The sequence below is a fragment of the Merops nubicus genome, unplaced genomic scaffold, assembly GCF_000691845.1.
Source record: "Merops nubicus isolate BGI_N331 unplaced genomic scaffold, ASM69184v1 scaffold3558, whole genome shotgun sequence".
NCBI classification, from domain to species: Eukaryota; Metazoa; Chordata; class Aves; order Coraciiformes; family Meropidae; genus Merops; species Merops nubicus.
The window spans coordinates 66,672-85,610 of NW_008624971.1; the positions used below are offsets into that span (position 1 = coordinate 66,672).

Sequence of the window (18,939 nt, forward strand, 5' to 3'; positions counted from 1 at the left end):
CGTCTTCAGGACCTCATGCAAAGAGGTGCTGGAAATGGCATGTTCTGAAATAGGAACTGCAGAGTAATGCAGGGTGAGAACTTCCTCATCAGTAAATTATTATTAAAGGAAGTAGACCCAGAATACTGATGTTGAACAGAAAATATTACCAGAACTGGGAACAGCTGATACCTGACAATATACTCTCTCCTGTTTCTCCTGTTCTTCCGTGGACATAGGCCGAACAGCTTGTATTTGTGCCCTTTGTACATTTTATTCACAGGCGGTCTCCATTGCTCATGTCTGTGCTGCTTTTCCAAGCTTCCATCCTCTGCCTTGCTTTTTTAATGCTAGACTTGTGTTTTGTCTCAAGTTTTGTCTCAATAACTGAGTGATGTTTGAATGTCAGCTTCAAGAGAGAAATTGCGCCATTTCTCCCGTGTGATTCCCATAGATTTTGGTGGGGGATCTAAACCCCTCAGGGCTCCCCCTAAGGCTTTTTTGCCCATTTCCTTCTCTGTAAGTAACAGTTAGAAAGTTGGTATAGAAGATTATGAAAGGATCCGACTTCTCTCTCACCATTTTCTTTTCTGACCACCGAACAGGATGAATCTCTTCAGCGCCTGCAGAAGGAGTCTGAAATCTTACAGAGAACATATGCACACTACTTTGACCTAACAATTATCAACAACGAAATTGATGAAACTATCAGGCACCTGGAGGAAGCCATCGAGCTTGTGTGTACAGCCTCACAGTGGGTCCCGGTCTCCTGGGTCTACTAGACCAGTCACAAGAGAATTGAATCAAAAGTCTGTCATTACTGGGAACCACCTGATACGTGGAAGTCCTCCTCGTTATTGACCTTGTGTCAGCAGGTCTTGGCCCCTAGAGACTACCTAGATGTAGTGTGACCTAAAATATAATTATTGTCATGTCCGAATAGATAGGAAGAGGGGGAAAAAAAATTAAACATTAATTTAAAGAGACAGTATCTTTTTTTAATCATTTCTCCTAAACTTTAATAGAATGTATCTTTAAATATATGTATTATTCAGTCCTTTGGGATGTTATATTTTTGGAAATCATAGCTTTTTATTTCAAGGGCCCCTGAAAACTGCACAAAATAGATGCTGCTTTCTATAATCTATTTTAATAGTAATAATAATATGATTCTGTTACCTTAACTTGGGGGTGGAACACTACATTCTTTTTAGAGTCTGATTTTATGGATTGGAATACTTTGCTTTTCTTTATTTATTTGAAGTAATTAGTCTAGTGGTTACAAAACAAATTCATAAATTTTAAAGGACTTTTTTCGCTCTTTTTTTTTTCTAGGATAGTATTTTTAAGTACTTTTGTGTAACATCCAGATAATGTGATACTGTCTCTTTGAAGAACTATGTAAAACTTTTAGAAATTTGAAATTGGGTCTTGACTCTTAATGCATGTGGACAGTCGCAAGCGTTCATGCCGTTGGTGTATCTGTGTTGATAAAACCTGTAATCTACAGCAAAGTACATTCCGTTCATGGGAACACGTACCCAAGGGAATAAAGTAAAATATTACTCTAAGTTGTAAACCTATGCACATCCCTTGCATTTTGGGCAACTTTATAAAAAAAGAAAAAAAAAAAACAAACTGATTTTTATTAATAATAATCATGTAGTGAAATGTGTTTGTAATTTTGTCTCAATTTAATTTGTTGTAAGGTGGGAGGGGGCAAATACTGGTTTCACCATTTCAGATCTGTGTTGTCTGAGAGTATTAACGTTTTAATTAAGTTTAAGCAAAGAAATGCTGATTTTTAATATGTATGTAATTGTTTAAAAATGCACACATTTTAAAAGAAAATACTGTGCAATGAAGAAACCAGTTTAGGCATTGCGATAAACTGACTATTCCAAAAGACTCATCTACAACAGCCCTGTAAATTCCTTTAAAAATGGTAATCGACTTTACAGTCTGACCAATTTTTTTTTTATTTTAAATATACTTCCTTTTATGTGTTCAACAATTAAGTGCTTTTGGGTCCTTCATTTCATCACAGGGAGTTTCAGGAACAAATCAGTCACTCATGCAGTGAGAAGAGGTTTCTTAAAGTACGTGAAGGGAAGACTGTTGTAGGGGCACAGCCTGTAGTCTGTTTCAGGGGTTCTGCTCTGTCTGTACGAGCACAAGTTCAACCAATTTACAGTTAGAGCAGAGCCAAGGAAGATGTGACCATGTGCTGACCTGGTGTTTTGTTTCCCTTTTTCATGCTTTCACTGGTCCCAGTGGTTTGCATTTTTTTCCAAGAATAGTTAACAGGAAGAAGCATCGCCACCTCTTTCTAAGTGTTGGAAAATACAATGGTCCTTAAAATTATTCGTCTTCAAAGCTTGGTTGGCTGTGCTGTTTTCTAGTATGAAGTGTAGTGTTTATATTAAAATAATACAGTGTTCTCGAAGTATTTATCCTCAAAGCTGAACTCTCAGCTGTAATTCATCTGTGGGCTGTTCCAGTTGTTTGGGACCACAGCACGTGGAAAGGTTCTCGGGCTTGAATCTTTATCATAGGGGTAACTATCATAAAGTGCGTAGCTTGCTAATTTTATCCTGCCTGCTCTTACTGGAGGTCAGGTGGTCAAACCTCTCTTCTGGTAACATCCTCAGGCGAAACCGAGGAGGGGTAGGCACCCCCGAGGCCGGGTCAGGCAGCGCGGGAGGAGCCCGGCCCCTCACCGTCCCGTGACCATGGCCCAGAGTGAGCGCGGGGACCCAGTCCCTCCGCTGTGCAGCTGGCGGGGTGCTGGGACCTGACCCCTGAGGAGGTACCTGCGCAGGCCTCCTGTAAGCAGGCCAGGGAGCAAGAGGGAGCGTATCAGGGTAGTAGTAGCTGCTCGTCTGTTCTGAATTTAGCCCCTGTAAAAGGGGATAGGTGCAAACTGTGAACTGTTTAGTCAGTAAGAAGTAATTTTTCAAGTAGGCGTGGTGTGTTGTTTTGGTGCTGGAGGAACCTGGGCAGGTGTTCCTTTAGATCTGCTGTTGCAATGGTAGCATTACATACTCGCTGAGCCCATCGAAGCAACAGGTTAATTCACTCTCAAAACTACCTCTTTTCCCAGTAAAGCACAAAGATGGGAAGACCTACTGAAAACCAAGCAGTGGAGTGTTTCTGATGTTAGAAATACAAACTTCTCTGGTAAGCGTTGGTATCTGACTTCATTGGCACATTCTGCATCTCAAACATTTATGACATTAAACAGGTAAAGTAACTTTGCTAATTCAGGTATAGTCCACTATAAAAGTTTTGACTACATGCTTTTGACGCTGTTAATGTGGACTTCTTGGAGTTTCTGTGTATCCAGCCTTTAAGGAAAGAAAACTCATAAGGCCCATGAGGGTGCTTCTGCCTTATGTAGACGATAAGTGGTGATTTAATGTAACTAATATGCTTTTCTTCTCATAAGTGGAGCTACCATTCAGTTAATATAACACAGTAGAAAGACTAACATGGAGAGCTTTCTTTCTTTTATTCTCATTGTATAGCCTTTTATCAAGAGACGAAAACCGTAAAGCACGTCAGCTAGCATACTGCCCTGCCTCCTCTTCACCACAGACTGTTTTCCTTGTAGGAACCTTCAGCAGCAAAAGGCTAACTTGGAACCCCCCTAGGCTTGAAGTGCAGCTGACCACGCAGCCCAGTGGGCTCTGTGAACTGGTTTCAGCGCAGTCCCAGGAAGCACGGGGCAAGGCCAGGACTCCTCAGTCTGCCAGATCCATGGACCCCACCCCTCCTGCCCTGCCCGGAACTTTCTGATCTGTCTGTTATTTGTGTGGTGCGTAGAGGGCAAAAGGCTGCCATAAATTCATCTGGAAGCTTCACTTGCATAGGGAAGACGCATGCAGGTGCAGAGCGAATATTATGGGTTTTTTTCCCCCAGTCTCCAGCTAGAGAAGGGTACTTCTGGTACTGTAAATATCACTGCATAATTTAGAGCACCTCTTGGATTTCTCTAAATTTATGCTGAATACAACCTCAGAAGCAGCCCTAGGATTGGGAAGAAACAAACATTTCTGTTTGCCCCTTTATACTTTTATTTTTGTGCAGGGGCTCATAAATTTGTAAAGAAACTTGGATCTTATCAGTATGCTGCCTCTCAGTCTGACTGATGCCTGTGATTGCAAGGTGTTAAGTTGGTCCAATAAATGTTCATTAACCTCTGCTTCCATTTACTTAATAAAAGTACACTAGGTTATTCAATGTCTCAGAGTGGTAAGATTATTGCATGGAAATGGTAACCTAGTTTGGACAATCCTGGCCACTGTCATGCAGCCACAGCATGCAACTGTTTAAAATCTGAGGGACAGTTTTAATCTTGCCACCAAAACCGAATTCTTCCATATGCTTTAGCATTGGTTTTCTTTTTACTTGCTTTGGGTTAAGAAAGATGCTCTACCACTAAGTGATATCTTCACTACTTCAGAGGCTTCATTAGCAAGGTTACTCAGCTGATTTTGAAAGGACTACGTAGACAATGAGATGTACAGCCTGAGCAGCATTGGCTGGGGTCTATACTTCAAGAGATGGATCCTAGAGCCTTTGGGAAATGTTAATGCACAGACTAACTTACGTATTTGTTCCATTTTTACTCTTCTCTAAGGAAGTTATTTCAGAGTGCTATTATTTAAATAGATACTTGGAAATGCTGACAAAGCCCATATTGTTTTTTGCAAGTCTAGGTTGAAATATGAAGTGCAGATAGTTCCAGTCCCATTCTCTTCCACTGCACTTAGTTCTCAACGTCTTTAATGAAGGCACTTAGAACTCAATTTCAGGCTTTAAAATACTAGGTAGAAAAGTATTTTTTAAAACTACAGGAAAAGTACATTTAACTGACTTGGGGAAGAGTCATCTGTTTTTATAACCTAGATTGACAGTCTATGAGCAAAAGCAGACACCACAAAAAGTCTGCTTTCCTTATGTAAGGGATATTCATTTTCTTAAGCCTGTCTCTCAAACTAGTTCCTTCTGTACTTTTAATGAGCTAAGATGTACCTGTAACTCTTACCAAGGAGTCTGCTGCACATTATGTCAAATAGTGGCATATAAATTAAAATATCCGCACAACAGGGAACCTGTCACAGACCAGCAGGGCCAAAGTAACTTCCCCTGAGTGATTGTGCCTTGTGTGCACACTGAGAAGATGAGTGCAGAAGCTTAAGTTAGAGGAGAGGGGTTATTGCAATGCTACACAAAAAATGCAAAGCCAGTTTCAACATTTAAGTGTTTACCATGAGGGGTTTTTTTCACATGCTGAGACATATAGTTAGTGTACCCACAGTAATTTTACTTTCTTCTCCGTATGTGATTTTTAGCAGTCCTCTGCTCTAATCCTGTCAAAGCTGGGCTGAAGCAACACAGCAGCTTCTTGACTTGCTGTGATTTAGCCTCAGAGTTAAAGGCTTTTAAAGCCTCTTTCCCAGACCTGTACATGACATAAATAATAATTCTTACCTCAGAAATACATTTGCCATAGCTGTAGTGTCAGTTAAGATTTTAGACAGAAAGTTGATCACTTTTCATGTAGTCTTAAACTAAGAAAAAATAAATCATAGTATCATAGAGTGGTTTAGGTTGGAATGGACCTTAAAAATCATCTAGTTCAAACCTCCCTACTGTGGACAGGGACGCCTCCTACCAGACCAGGTTGCTCAAAGCCCCATCCAAAATGGCCTTGACCACTTCCGGAGAGGGGACATACACAGCTTCTCTGGGCAACCTGTTCCGGGGTCTCACCACCCTTAACCTAAAGAACTTCTTCCTAATCTAAATCTAGCCTCCTTCCGTTTAAAGCTGTTGTCCCTTGTCCTATCACTATATTCCATGAAAAAGAGTACCTCCCCATCTTTCATGTAGGCTGCCTTTAAGTACTGGAAGCCTGCTATAAGGTCTCCCCAGAGACTTCTCCAAGCTGAACAACCCCAGCTCTCTGAGCCTTTCTTCATAGAAGAGATGCTCCAGCCCCAAATCATCTTCATGGCCCTCCTCTGTACCAACTCAAGCAGGTCCATGTCCTTATGCTGGGGACGCCAGAGCTGAGTGCAGTTCTCAGAAGGGTGGAGTAGAGGGGGAAAATCGCCTCCCTTGACCTGCTGGCCACACTTTTGATACAGCCCAGGATATACTTGGCTTTCTGGGCTACCAGCACACACTGCTGGCTCATGTTGAGGTTCTCATCCACCAACACCCCCAAGTCAATTTCTGCAGGTCTGCTCTCACGCCACTCATTGCCCAGCCTGTATTCATGCTTGGGATTGCCCTGACCCCTGTGCAGGACCTTACACTGGGCCTTGTTGAACTTTGTGAGGTTGGCATGGACCCACCTCTGAAGCCTACCAAGGTCCCTCTGGATGGCACCCCTTCCCTCCAGTGTGTTGACCTCACCACACAGCTGGTGTCACTGGCAGACAAGGTGAGGGTGCACCCAGTGCCACTGTCCGTGTCACCGGCAGAGATAGGGTGGGTGTACGCATGTCCCTGCACCCCGCTCTATCTCCCTCCTCTTGGCAACTGCCATGGGAAGATCAATAACAAGCACATTAAACCTGGCCACATCTCTACCATACGTTCTTATGATTCATTTGTAACTTGAGCCTGGTTTTGTGTTGTGAAAGATAACTGACCCACTAGCACATTCCACATTGCAGACTTGAAAAAATTCATGTTGAATATTAGCAAAGTAATTGCAAATTTTCCCTTATCAGTAGCCATAGCTAACTTTTCTATCTGCATAAAGGAAATACTCAAGGGGAAGAGAGGAATTTGCTTGGGTTTAAGTGTAACTCATCTTGAAGCTGAAGCACGTTTCTTTTTTTCTTCATTGACAGCCATCCAGATGGAGTCCTTGCTTTCACTGCTTTTCACAAAATGGTCTTGGTGGTGGGGCTAGCCCTGAAAATAGCGAGGATGACATGCAGATTGTGCTGAATGTCACAGCTAACAAACCAGGGAATATATCAAAATCATGACCAGGCTTTTTAAGGAAAGATGCAGCAGAGTGAGTAGGGAGAGCTCCATGGCATCAACCCATGCCCAGATCTGCTATCGAATGAATTACTGAATGTATGAAAAGAAATTAAAATACAAGCAAAACAGCAGAATTGTCAAATACTTCCATCGCTGTGTAACTGGGGGAAGGGGAGAAGGTGGCATTACACTTGGAAAATTACCTTAAGGTGTGTTTTCCCAGCAGCTGGCAAATGTGTCTTACCCCTCTGTATTACCTAGTATCCTAATTTTAAAAAGGCTGTGAAGCTTCATCTCCACATTAAGCAGAAGGAGAGGTGGAGGAGGGAGAAATCAATTAATGGTTTTGTAGAATATTTTATCTTAAGCAACGATAAATATTACAGGTTACAACAATTTTACAGCACATAATACCAGATCCTGAAGAATCCGTCCCGGGCTTACACAGAAATTAAGGGGGTTTTTTTAAACTCGGTCCTTTATTCAACAATTTAGGTGTCTAAGCATCTCCTTACTCTGCCTTGCAGTAGTTTCTGTTTACTAGGATGGATATAACAAAAGCAACAGCTCTGTGTCAAAAACATAACCCAGCACAGATTATAGTGTAATAAATCATTAAAGATTTATGAAGTAACCTAGTAGGTGAAAGAAGATTAATTCCACAGGGTTATTTTCTGTGTATTATGTAAACTTTCACCACTGCGTTTTCTTTTAGTTTAATACTAGAAAAAAAGAATGCATATAAATAAACTGCAATGCATAAAAAGCAGATTTGTCTCAAAAACTCACAAGTTAGCTAATCATTACTAAAGTAAAATATTCTGCTTATTCACTTGTCAAAATAAGCATTTCAGTAAAGTCTTTGGGACGTTTCCCAGGTGCTAGGAAAAGAAGAAGAGAGAGATCCTGCTTCCAGAAAAAAACACCTTGTTGACTTCAACAGCTTTAGCAGCTGCCCCTTTTGAGGTCTGCATCGGAAGGGTTTTAGTGGTGGCAGTTCAAGGGTTCCACTCTGCCAACATTGTCTTGTTACAATCATTTTATTTTAAATTAGCACGATTTTAGGTGGGTAAGAAAAAGCTTTAGCTTTCTTGTGTATATATGTTGCTATACTCAATGTTTTCCCTCTGGCTGTAATTTGGAGTACTCCTTCACTGGGAAGGCAATGGAAAGATTCCAAATAATTTCAAGACTTTTTGTCTAGCCATGTTTTTTCATTAACATGTTTTAATCATTAAAGCTATTAGCTCAAAAGCGGGAGATCACTGAGGGCGTTACCATCCGCTTTCTCTGTTCTGCCCTCTGCCCCAGCTGTGCAATGGGTGAGTTGCTGTGTAGGCCCCGCTACCATGTGGGGTTTGCATGCTGAGTCTCGCACTAGAAAGGACCTTTTAAGATCCACACAGGGATGAGATCCTCTCTACCCAAGTCTCACAAACTCTTTTCTTGGTTATGTGCAGTAATCGGGCATGATCTGCTGCTCAGAATGGCATATAGGACTAAGTCTTACAGACTCTCAGGGTGGGGGCTCGGTGGCAGGTATCTGTTGTCTCCTGAAAGAAAGCCTGGCCTTTCCAGGACAGGCACATCTCAACAGTCACTACACTGGGAAATTTGCATTTGCTGGAAAACCCCTTGGGGAAACCCACGTGCCTGTGAGCAGAGCCCACCTTCTCAAGAAACTGGCCACAAGACTGCTAAAGCAAATGAGAACTTCAAGAGCTCCAGCCCCAGTCTAGGGCAACAGTCAACAACAAAAGCTCAAAACTTAAAATGCAAGACAAAACATTTTACTAAATAAAATAAAGCATCTTTCTGTATACCAGAGATCAGAAACAAGGTGTTTGTAAAATACCAAATTCAGTCCCACTACCCATGATGTGGGCAGCATTGGTTAATTGGCTTGCTCACAGACACTTTCAAAGAAGACAACGGGAGCTTCACAGCTCCCACAGGACTTAGCATTTTCTGAGTCTCTCCATCTAAACAAGACATACCAGCATCTAGGTCTCTCCTAAATGAATCCAGTCTTTTCAGTCCAAGCTATTGAGAAATCTTAGTTCCATGACTTGTTTCATTGAGTCCTATTTCCAAACTTTATTTCTGCTATGTCTTTTCTGAGGTGAAAAGACATAAGCTGGACACATTCCAGATCAGGATGTACTGCTAAAAGGCTAATAGTCTTTTGCATTATTTGTGATTTTTGCTGTTCCAATCCTTGTACTTACAGTGTTCTGTTCAGCTTATGTCAGTTGATCTACCAGACAATCACAGCAGTTCTCAGGTCTTTCTTTCCCCAAGAGCCCAGCCATGCCTGTAGGCAGTTCAGGCTGTGTCTTCCAACATGTATTACCTTACATATGTCAACATCTATTTTATCTATGACATTGCTCCAAATTACATGGCTTTCAAGCAATTTGGAATTCATCAAAACCTACTTTAAGCTTTACTGACCTAAAAAAAAAAATCCACACCTGCAAATCTCAGCAGTACTTTTTCCCTATTAAAATAATTGATCAGTTGCTTCAGCACAGATATTTACATCAAGCTTTGTCTGGTTGCAGGTTTATCATTTATTTCTATACTTTGTCTTCTGACTCTTTGCCAGACTCATAGGTCAAGAAAGTGCCTGTCCACATAGTGTCTGATACACATCTTACTGTCACGGCAGTTTGAGACATAATCATTCAGCATGGTGAGGAATTGCTACTGCCAACTCCATCCCAGTTTATATGCACACACCCAGTTGTCCGTTATTACTGGCTTATCACATTTGCCCACTCCTGGCACTGTGCACTCAGCTGTGTTTACATCAATAGCCCAGAAATAAACACCCACTGATCTATGCCTATTTTTACAACTGCCTGCATGATGCAGCTTGCTGTGAGTCGAGATCCTCACCCCACCAGGCACTCAGTGTCTCCTTGCTTGCAGCAAGGAAAGCTCGCTTGTCTCCTTGTGTGTCCTCATAAAGCCCAAGCCCCCCTATACCTCTTCTCCCTACTCCTGAGTATCCCAGTGCTTGTCAATCAGCCATCAGTCTAAGCAAAACAGAAATTAAAAAATAAAACCGTTATTTAAAAATTAATGCTCACAGTCCATGTCCTTTTAGCTACAGGCATGTCCTACAGAGTCCCCAGCATAATCCCATCTCACCCATCCAGAGCTGGAGCAAACACCTGCCAGATCCAGACCTCTCTGCCTGTACTTCACTGCCTGTCTTCTGCTGCTCTGCCTGCCACCCAGGGCAGACACGAGAGCTGTACGCATCCAGGAGGGTTGTGAGGAGCAGGGGTTACAGAAGAAGCAAGGCAGCTCTCCATGCAAGGTGGAGGAGCCAGCCCAGCGTGGTGTGGAGGGGAGCCCTGCCTGCCTCACTCTGCCTTGGCCCAGCTCTGGCCAGCCTCACCACTTGATTCCTCTACAACTGCTCAGAGCTCACCCCCCTCCAAGGGCTGACAGCCCACCGGTACAGCCTTCACCACAATGCTCAGAGACAAGATTCTCAGAGTTGGGAGGTTTGCATGCACATGGCTGCTGAAAACCCTGCTATGCTATGGGTCTGTGTTCTCTGTAGATCTATACCCTATCCATCCCCATTGTTATCGATGGGAACAGCCCCTTCCCCACGTCCTCATTCCCCAAGAGCCAGCTCAGGAAAACAGAGTTGTCCAAAACTGACCCAGGGACAGTAGTTTCTAATCCAGCTGTCACACAGCTGTGCAAATGTTAGCCCAGGAGGGAGAGAGAGAAGGGGAGAACTGGACTCAAGACCTCCACCTCTTTTGGGCTACAGTGCAGGTCAGGGTTGTGGTGGACTGAAGCTCCCTGAAGACTCCACACAACCACAGCTCTGTGTTGCGTGATCCCACACAGCAAGCTCTGAGTCCTTGCACAGAACTGTACTTCTCCTTTCTTGCTAGACCAAGGCACAGCTTGACTTTGTTCCAGCTGAAGTGACACAACTCCCTGTGGTCATTTCCATAGTACAGTGGTCAGAACAGATCAGTTGCTAGATGTTTACTTGTTGCTTACCATTTTACATAAAGCACGTAGGTAACCAACTCAGAAGCTGCTAATGTGTTGTTTTAGGGGGGGATGTGGAAGGAGGCAGATAAGTTGCAATGGTGTCATCTTCAAAAAAAGGTGTTTGCACTAAGTACAACTAATGCCAAGAGCTAGGACAAAAATCCTAGAATAAGACAAATTTTACAGTGTGTCTTAAGCTGTACTGTAGGGGTGATTTTGCTGAAAAGTTTCTTAAATACAATCATTAATTTATTTGGGTCCTGAAAAAAAAAAAGAAGAGCTCTCCCTGTACCTCCACACTAGACCCATGCTGGCATGAGTAAATCATATGGTACAAACCAGCAACTGAGCGTGATCCTTCCACTTCAGCTTGTCCCTCTTTCAGATACAGCAGTGTTGTGGTTTGAGGCTTGGAATGGGGGCGTGACCTTCCAGCAACTGGGAGGACCCCGGGTAGGGGTGAACCATTGTATTCCCTCCCCTTCCCACACACACTCTGATAAGAGGCAGGGAGTGGTTTCTTGTTTCACTCCTGCCTTGGAGCTTGGAGAGGAAAGTTCTCCTTTCACTCCGTGGGACCCTGGAACCATTTCTGAGGGTTTTGTATATTTTATTTTTTGTATTATTCCCCTAATCTTTGTATATATTATTTTCCTTACCTCCCTTTTTTGTTTTCTGTTCATTGTTAAATAATATACTTCATTTTTTTTTTCTTTCCAAAGTGTCTCTCTCTCTCTCGGGGGGGGAGAGGCGAGTACATAGTTCTGTTCCGTGTGGGTCCTGCCCTGAACCCCTTTTTACACGGAACCGGGACAAGCAGTTACCTTCTCTTTTTATTATCCGCAGTTCAACCCACTTGTACATAACCTGACTCATAAAATTTTAGGGGGGGATAGCTGGCCTCCTAACCACAAGGAAGAGGGAGGTGGTAGCTAATGTTTTTAACTGACACAATTCAAAGATCCAGTTTGAAGCACGGCCAGCCTTGCTGCAGCAGGGCAATGAGGGCACAGGCAAATTTTGGCTTGGAACAGGAACAAGCAGTTGCAGCTGGGAAGGTAGGGGAAAGAAGGGCACGCAGAATCACAGACTCATTTAGGTTGAAAAAGACCTTCAAGATCATCAAGTCCAACCATTAACCTAACCATCTACCAAGTCCACTGACAAACCATGTTCCTAAGCACCATACCTACACAACTTTGAAACACACACAGGGATGGTGGTTCAACCACCATAACCCTTTCAGTGAAGAAATTTTTCCTGCTATCCAACTGAAACCTCCCCTGGTGCTACTGGAGGCCATTTCCTCTTGTCCTAATGCTTATTACTTGTCAGAAGAGACCAACACCCACCTCTCTGCAACTTCCTTTCAGGTAGTTGTCAAGAGTCATGAGGTTTCCCCTGAATCTCCTTTTCTCCAGACAAAACAACCCCAGTTTCCCCAGCCACTCCTTGTAAGACTTGTGCTCTAGGACCTTCACCTTTTTAGCTGCCTATCTCTGGACCTGCTCCAGCACCCCAATGTCCTTCTGGTAGTGAGGTGCCCAAAACTGAACACAGTCCTCAAGGTGAGGCCTCACCAGTACCGAGTCCAGGGGCACAATCACTTCCCTGCTCCTGCTGGCCACACTATTTCTGGCACAAGCCAAGATGCCACTGGCCTTTCTGGCCACCTGGGCACACTGCTGACTCAGATTGGGTCAGCTGTTGATCAGTTCCCCCAGGTCTCTTTCTGCTGGGCAATAAGGAGAAGGACACCTTAAGCTGGTTTCATTGCAAATCTATAGCCATATCAAAAAGCTCCTGTCACAGATCAACACCCCCATCTTAGATGCTGAACAAGTACAAAGTGAAATTAGCTGTTAATCCAAAATGCAAATGAACAGGATATGCATGTAAAGTAAACCATGGGACAGATGAGACTAGTAAAGCTAATTGAAGTTTTAGGTCTTTTTAAAATGCCTTGGGATTCTTCATAGAGAATATAAGATTTATGCTGTACAAGTTAAGAATTAATTCTAAATCAGTCCTTAAAAGAGAGAGATCATGAGGGAAGTACAATAAAAGTCAAAGGATGTGGTGAAGGTCCAAGGTAAGAAAAACTGCAGAACTAGTGAACTTTTTGCATTCGAGGCTAAAACTAACCACAGAGTACAAGATCAGACTGGTTCAACTAACCACAGGGTCAACAAAATCAGGCTTTGGGCAAGATCTTCTCTGTCCAGAAATATCTATTTGCAATATTTGCATTCATCTTTAGATTAGAGTTTAAAAGATCAACTTTGCTCCAAGACAAAGAGAGCTTTTGGTGCTGAACTTGGCAATGTTTTGGTTCTGACATATAGGTGCTTCTTCATCATGTAAAATCTAAAGCTTGTCCAACAGCTGGCCACTTGGCAGTGACCTTTGATACAGTTGCTTCTTAGATCTTAGGCATTTTCAGTATTAAAGTTATTTTTGTTAAACTTAAAAAATCAAATACATGTTTTTTTTAAAGTAATACTTGTGATGCGCTTTTTTTTTTCACTTGTGGTTCATGGTTACCATTCTCCATAACACTCTTTTAAAATTGTTTTGAAGGTCACTGTAGCAGATTCTTCAAATTCCGTGAATCTGTCAGATTCAGGTAGGGGGAGAGGAAGGACCAATATTATTAATGTTTGTACAATAAACCCCATACTTTGACTCTACAAAAGTAGGCATCTAGAAAGGTATGATTCATGTACCTAGAAAGTATCTTTTTTTCTCACCCAAACTAGCCCTGTTATCTGAAGCTCACACGGGGGCACCAGTGATCATTACAGGCTATTTTCTTGCAAGGCTTTATATATTCCAAAGGAGAAACAGTGGTTCTCTGGAATAAGAAACTTTAACTCAGTTGACTTGCTTCCTGTTGAATTCGTGACCACAAAAATTATCAGGGCAAAACTGAACAAATCAAGATTTAATTTTTTTAAGAGGCAGGAGCCAGATGTTAAAAAGACAAGAATTAGCTAAAATACATAAGAATCCGCTTTAAAATCAGCAGTGAATTTCCCAAGTCTCTGTTGGCCAGCATCTGCTACCTTTCTAGCAAACGATATCTTTGTTATCTTTATTTACAGTGATTCCTCTTGCCCTGGACTTTTTCTTCCAAAGCACAAAAAAAATATAAGACTCCACAAGATAAGCATTAGCCAATAGCTACACTTCACAAGAGGTTACTGGCAGTAGCTGTAAATTTAAAGAAAAAAAAAAAAAGGAGGGGGGGGGAAGTGGGCATAATAGTATTCATGTTAACACAGGGTATGACCCTGTCCTGGTTCCGTGTAAAAAGGGGTTCAGGGCAGGACCCACACAGAATAAAACTATGTTCTCCCCCCCCCCCCCCCCCCCTCGAGAGAGAGAGAGACACTTATGAAAAAAAAATGAAGTATATTGTTCAACAAGGAACAGAAAATGAAAAAGGGAGGTAAGGAAAATAATATATACAAAGATTAGGGGAATAATACAAAAAATAAAATATACAAAACCCTCAGAAATGGTTCCAGGGTCCCACGGAGTGAAAGGAGAACTTTCCTCTCCGAGCTCCAAGGCAGGAGTGAAACAAGAAACCACTCCCTGCCTCTTATCAGAGTGTGTGTGGGAAGGGGAGGGAATACAATGGTTCACCCCTACCCGGGGTCCTCCCAGTTGCTGGAAGGTCACGCCCCCATTCCAAGCCTCAAACCACAACAGACCCCTAAGAATGCAACACAGGGGCAGAATTCTGAGACCAGGAGACGATATTCAAAATAAGATAATTTCTTTCTTCTATTTGCTTTGAGCACTTCTCCCTTCTAATTTAATAGCAACTGTTGTAAAGCATAAAAACCAGATGCACCAGTGAGAAGCACTGTGTTAATGGATACCACATGTTAAAACAAATTGCCTTCTTCCAGGACCTCAGGTGCTTCAGTCTGGGAACACCAGTTCATTGAATACACTTCAGTCAGAGAGCATATCCTAACACTAGGCAACCCAGGACCATCTCTCCCCACTACTTCAAGTAAATGCCCAGATCCTCACACTGAGGGCAGGACTGGAGAGCACCTGCATCACCCTCCCAGATGGTGCTTTGCTGAAAACATTCATAGTTAGTCTGAACACACACCAGTTTGGCAGAAATTTTCAGCCAATTTCTTCTCCCTTCCAGATTACAGGCAGTCAATGCAATCAAAACCAACTGATAAGTTTAAAAAAGAAAATATTTGAAGGTTTCCTACCAACTCTTACGCCAGCAGCTGTCTCACCTGGGACAAGGATACAGAGTCTGTGCAGGACAATGATTTTATATCCTAGAACCCTACTGAAAGCATAGAGTTTGTGAGAGCTGGGCTAATGTTGTCCCTCATGCATGGACGCACGTCGCATCCACTGAAAGCACAAACACCAATGAAATGCTCACCCCATCACTGTCAGGCCATTAGGGACTTGCCCTCACCACTGCGTGGAGAGCAAGGCACTGAAGGATGGAGTACTGTCAGGGTGCGTGGCAGATGATGCGGCCCTCAGCAGTGATGAAGTAATTCTTGACCTCATGGTTTCTCCCTTTTGCTGCCCTCTTGCCCTAGGACAGCCTCGGGCCCCACAGTACTGCACTTCCCTAGAGCAGAACCTGCTTTCTGAGTACCTCAGCCCATGGCACAGTGACGTGGACTTCCCAAAGGCACCATAAATGGAGACTGACATCTCAGCTGGGCTTGTCACACACTTCCGTGGCATCTCTGGAGATGTCTCAGTCCAGAGGCAGATTTTGAAAACAACATTGATTTGTGAAGGGACTTTGAGCCATGAACTTGTAAGCAACAGCTGGTTCAGGTTTACCAGAACAGTCTTGCAGCAGGAGTCTAGTCTAAGAAGATAAAGACATCAAACTATTAATCTGGAAGGCAGGTCCCTAACTTAACTTATTTTCCAATCAAGAGATTCAAAACAAAACAAAAAAAAAAAAGGCAATAATGAGTTAGCATCTACCCACATAACCAATGAAACAAGCCCTTTGTTAAGAGCTTAGAAACAAGGATCATGGAAGGGTGAACCCTGCACCTCTAGTCCAAGGCAAGCTTTCATGGCACTGGCAGTCCTGCCCGGGCCCTTGAACGGCCACCCTTCACTGCCCTTCCCAGCAGGCTGCTGCTTTTCCAGGCGAGTGATGCCCAAGCTGAGCAGAGAGAGTTACAAGAAAGGAGTCACACAGAGGAGAGGGGAGCAAAGCAAGAGCAATGCAGACTCACAGACTTTTCCTGATCAGCTCGGAGCACTCACATGCCAGATGCTCTGTACACTGGGAATGCACATTACTGATCTCTCAGCTCAGAAGGAAGAGCAGGATTTCGGGGCAGGAGAGCACAAAGTCTGTCCCAAATACTGCAGGGAAGCTGAAAGCCCATGCAGCATGATGCCAGCCACGCACTTTCTAGTCAGCCACAGCTAGCAGGGAAAGCTTTCTGGGGTGAGCAGTTAGGGTGTTTGACCACAAGAGTGTTCTGCCAATGACCAGGCCCAACAAAAATGATACCACCACCAGCAGGAAGATGAACCAATACACAGACTGTACTGTAGACAAGGACATTCCATGAATGATCGCTGGGGGTACAAACAGATCAATCAGCTGGTACATAACTGACGCCACCCCCAACGATCCCACAAAGGACGTAACTCGGCCCACAGCAGGTGGCACAGAGACCGGAGGTTGCCCACAGCTGGCATGGGAAACAGCCAGCCCAGCCAGTTAAACACATAAGAGAAAGGTGCCCACATGGCAACTCTCACCCGATCAGCCCGCGCTCACAAAGGTCTAAACAGACTGGGGCCCAGCTCCAGGGAGAGTCAGGAGGTCTGCCCTGAACCAGGACGCTCTGTGGAGTGCACTCCACAGACAGACACTCCTGACTCCCTGCAAGTTGTACCAGCTTTTATCCCCAAGCAGACACCTGACCTTTGTCAACTCAGTGTGGGACCCCTGGGGCTCATTTCCCTTATGGCTCTCCCTGCAGGGCCGGCCGCACCCTGGGGGGAAGCTATAAGGCAAACTCACCACCTCTTTATGAAGGGCTGTGGGAATCACCCATATGTCAACCTTAATTCGGGGCTCGGGGTTCAAACCCCAGCATTTCAAAGAGACATTGAAACCAATGCCCAAGGTCACTGGACCCATTGTCAAATAGTTAAGTATGGTAAACAGTCCCCTTGTTCATCACCTGACAGCACAATCTCTGCCAAAACCTACATTTTAAGATGTTTCACATTCAGATCTGCCATTCTTGCAGATAAAACAGAAGCATCTTTGAAGCACTAATTAACTTGAAAGCCATACTCAACAACTGCACAGTAGGACAATCTCCAGCTTTAATGTATTTCAACACAGAAAATGAAAATTTTGGTTATTAAAACAATTCACTCATAAGGCATCCGTACTTATAGGAAGCAAAATACAACCATTTGTGCCCAATGTCCTACCATCTGTACCAAGCCTATTGATAAACCCTCCCTGACAGGATGAAATACTGCTCCTGTAAAGACATCCTTAACATAATACGTCTCTGCAGCATTGGGCAGGACTAGGTTTGAAAAACAGCCTTTTATAATACACAGATGAATTTAGCACTTAAGAAGATTAATGGATTCATAAAGAGCCTGGAAATCCAAACTCATTGAATTTAGTTCACAGAACAGGTCAAATAGGCATTTATCAAACCATCTGGCACCCTTCCTCCCTGGGGAAAATCTGTGGCCGAGCTACAGACAGCTAAGAAGCTATGACAGCAGGGAGGATTTGGTTTTCCCTGTACTCACCTTTCCTCTAGAAATCACTGGTGCTCATTAGAAAGCAGTAGATCATTTTGGACAGAGTGCTGCAGATCAAGCAGCCCCCCCCCCAAGGCATGTCTCTTGAAGCCACTGGAGATGCCACCTTTTTTGCTGGCAAAATGTGCAGGCAAATGAGCGGCTTCCCTGTCACACACAGCAGATGCTCCAGGAGTTCAGGAGTGCACAGGCATCTTGCACGAGTTGATGTTGGCTTTCTCCAGAGCTATAGTTTATCCTATGGCCTGTGGGACCATCCGTGGGGTTGTTCACAGATACACTAGGGTGCCAGTGCTGCTTGAAGCTGAGGGCTCAAACTGTCACCCCAGGCTGACCTGGCCCAGTCAATGTGAATGAACCTGACCCCAGGCACCTTTGCTGAAGCACTGAGCCCTTTCTGAAAAAGCTCATTTATTTTCCCAGTTATTCAAGGCCCCAAGTCCATCTTCATCTGGCCTGTCCTTTGCCTATGTTTCTGGGTACTCCCCAACATGTGACTGGGGAAAGGTCAGAGGCAAGGACAGCTACCTTTAGCAGTTTTTAGCCAACATGTTGTCCATACTGAAGCACCACCCCAGCAAATCACGAGTCAGGGCAGCTTACACTCTGCCACTGCTGCTCCATTACCCACAGGGACTGGGCCAGAGTGGGGGTGGAGGTCACATTCATGTTGAATTGCTCATGAAAAGGCAAGGGTTGGGGGGGAAAAAAAAAAAAAGTTAGGAAAGGTGTTTTTTTAATTAATTTCCATTTTTATTCCTATTTCACAACATTTCAGCAGTAATAAAGGATGTTATATGTTGTATCTTTCCATATGAGCATGTACACCATAGTATGACAAGTCATGTATAATGAATTCATATAGTTAAAATATTACAGAAGTGTTTTTCTCTGTAGTCACTCATTTTTTAAAGTGTCGCTACTTTACACAAACATAAGCACAGTCATGTTCCAAGTCAAAGTGTCTTATTTTTTATACTGCAATAAATATCTTGCTGTTTGCTCTAGGCCATAAAAAGAACATTCATGTTTACTCACAATCCTTGAATTACTCTGTTCTCATCTGAGTATCCTACAAAAAGCAGAGTAATTCAA

General features: G+C 43.4%; 1 protein-coding gene across 1 annotated transcript in view; it reads left to right on the plus strand.

The window, feature by feature from the left end:
* Nucleotides 1-1,993, plus strand: part of CASK (calcium/calmodulin-dependent serine protein kinase (MAGUK family)) — a gene marked incomplete at its 5' end in the record, with an annotated part of 61,188 nt that extends 59,195 nt beyond the window's left edge. Inside the window, one exon of the mRNA XM_008945504.1 lies at nucleotides 585-1,993. Coding sequence (XP_008943752.1) covers nucleotides 585-761 — 177 coding nt within the window. The remainder of the gene's footprint in view (nucleotides 1-584) is intronic.
* Nucleotides 1,994-18,939: the final 16,946 nt, after the last annotated feature.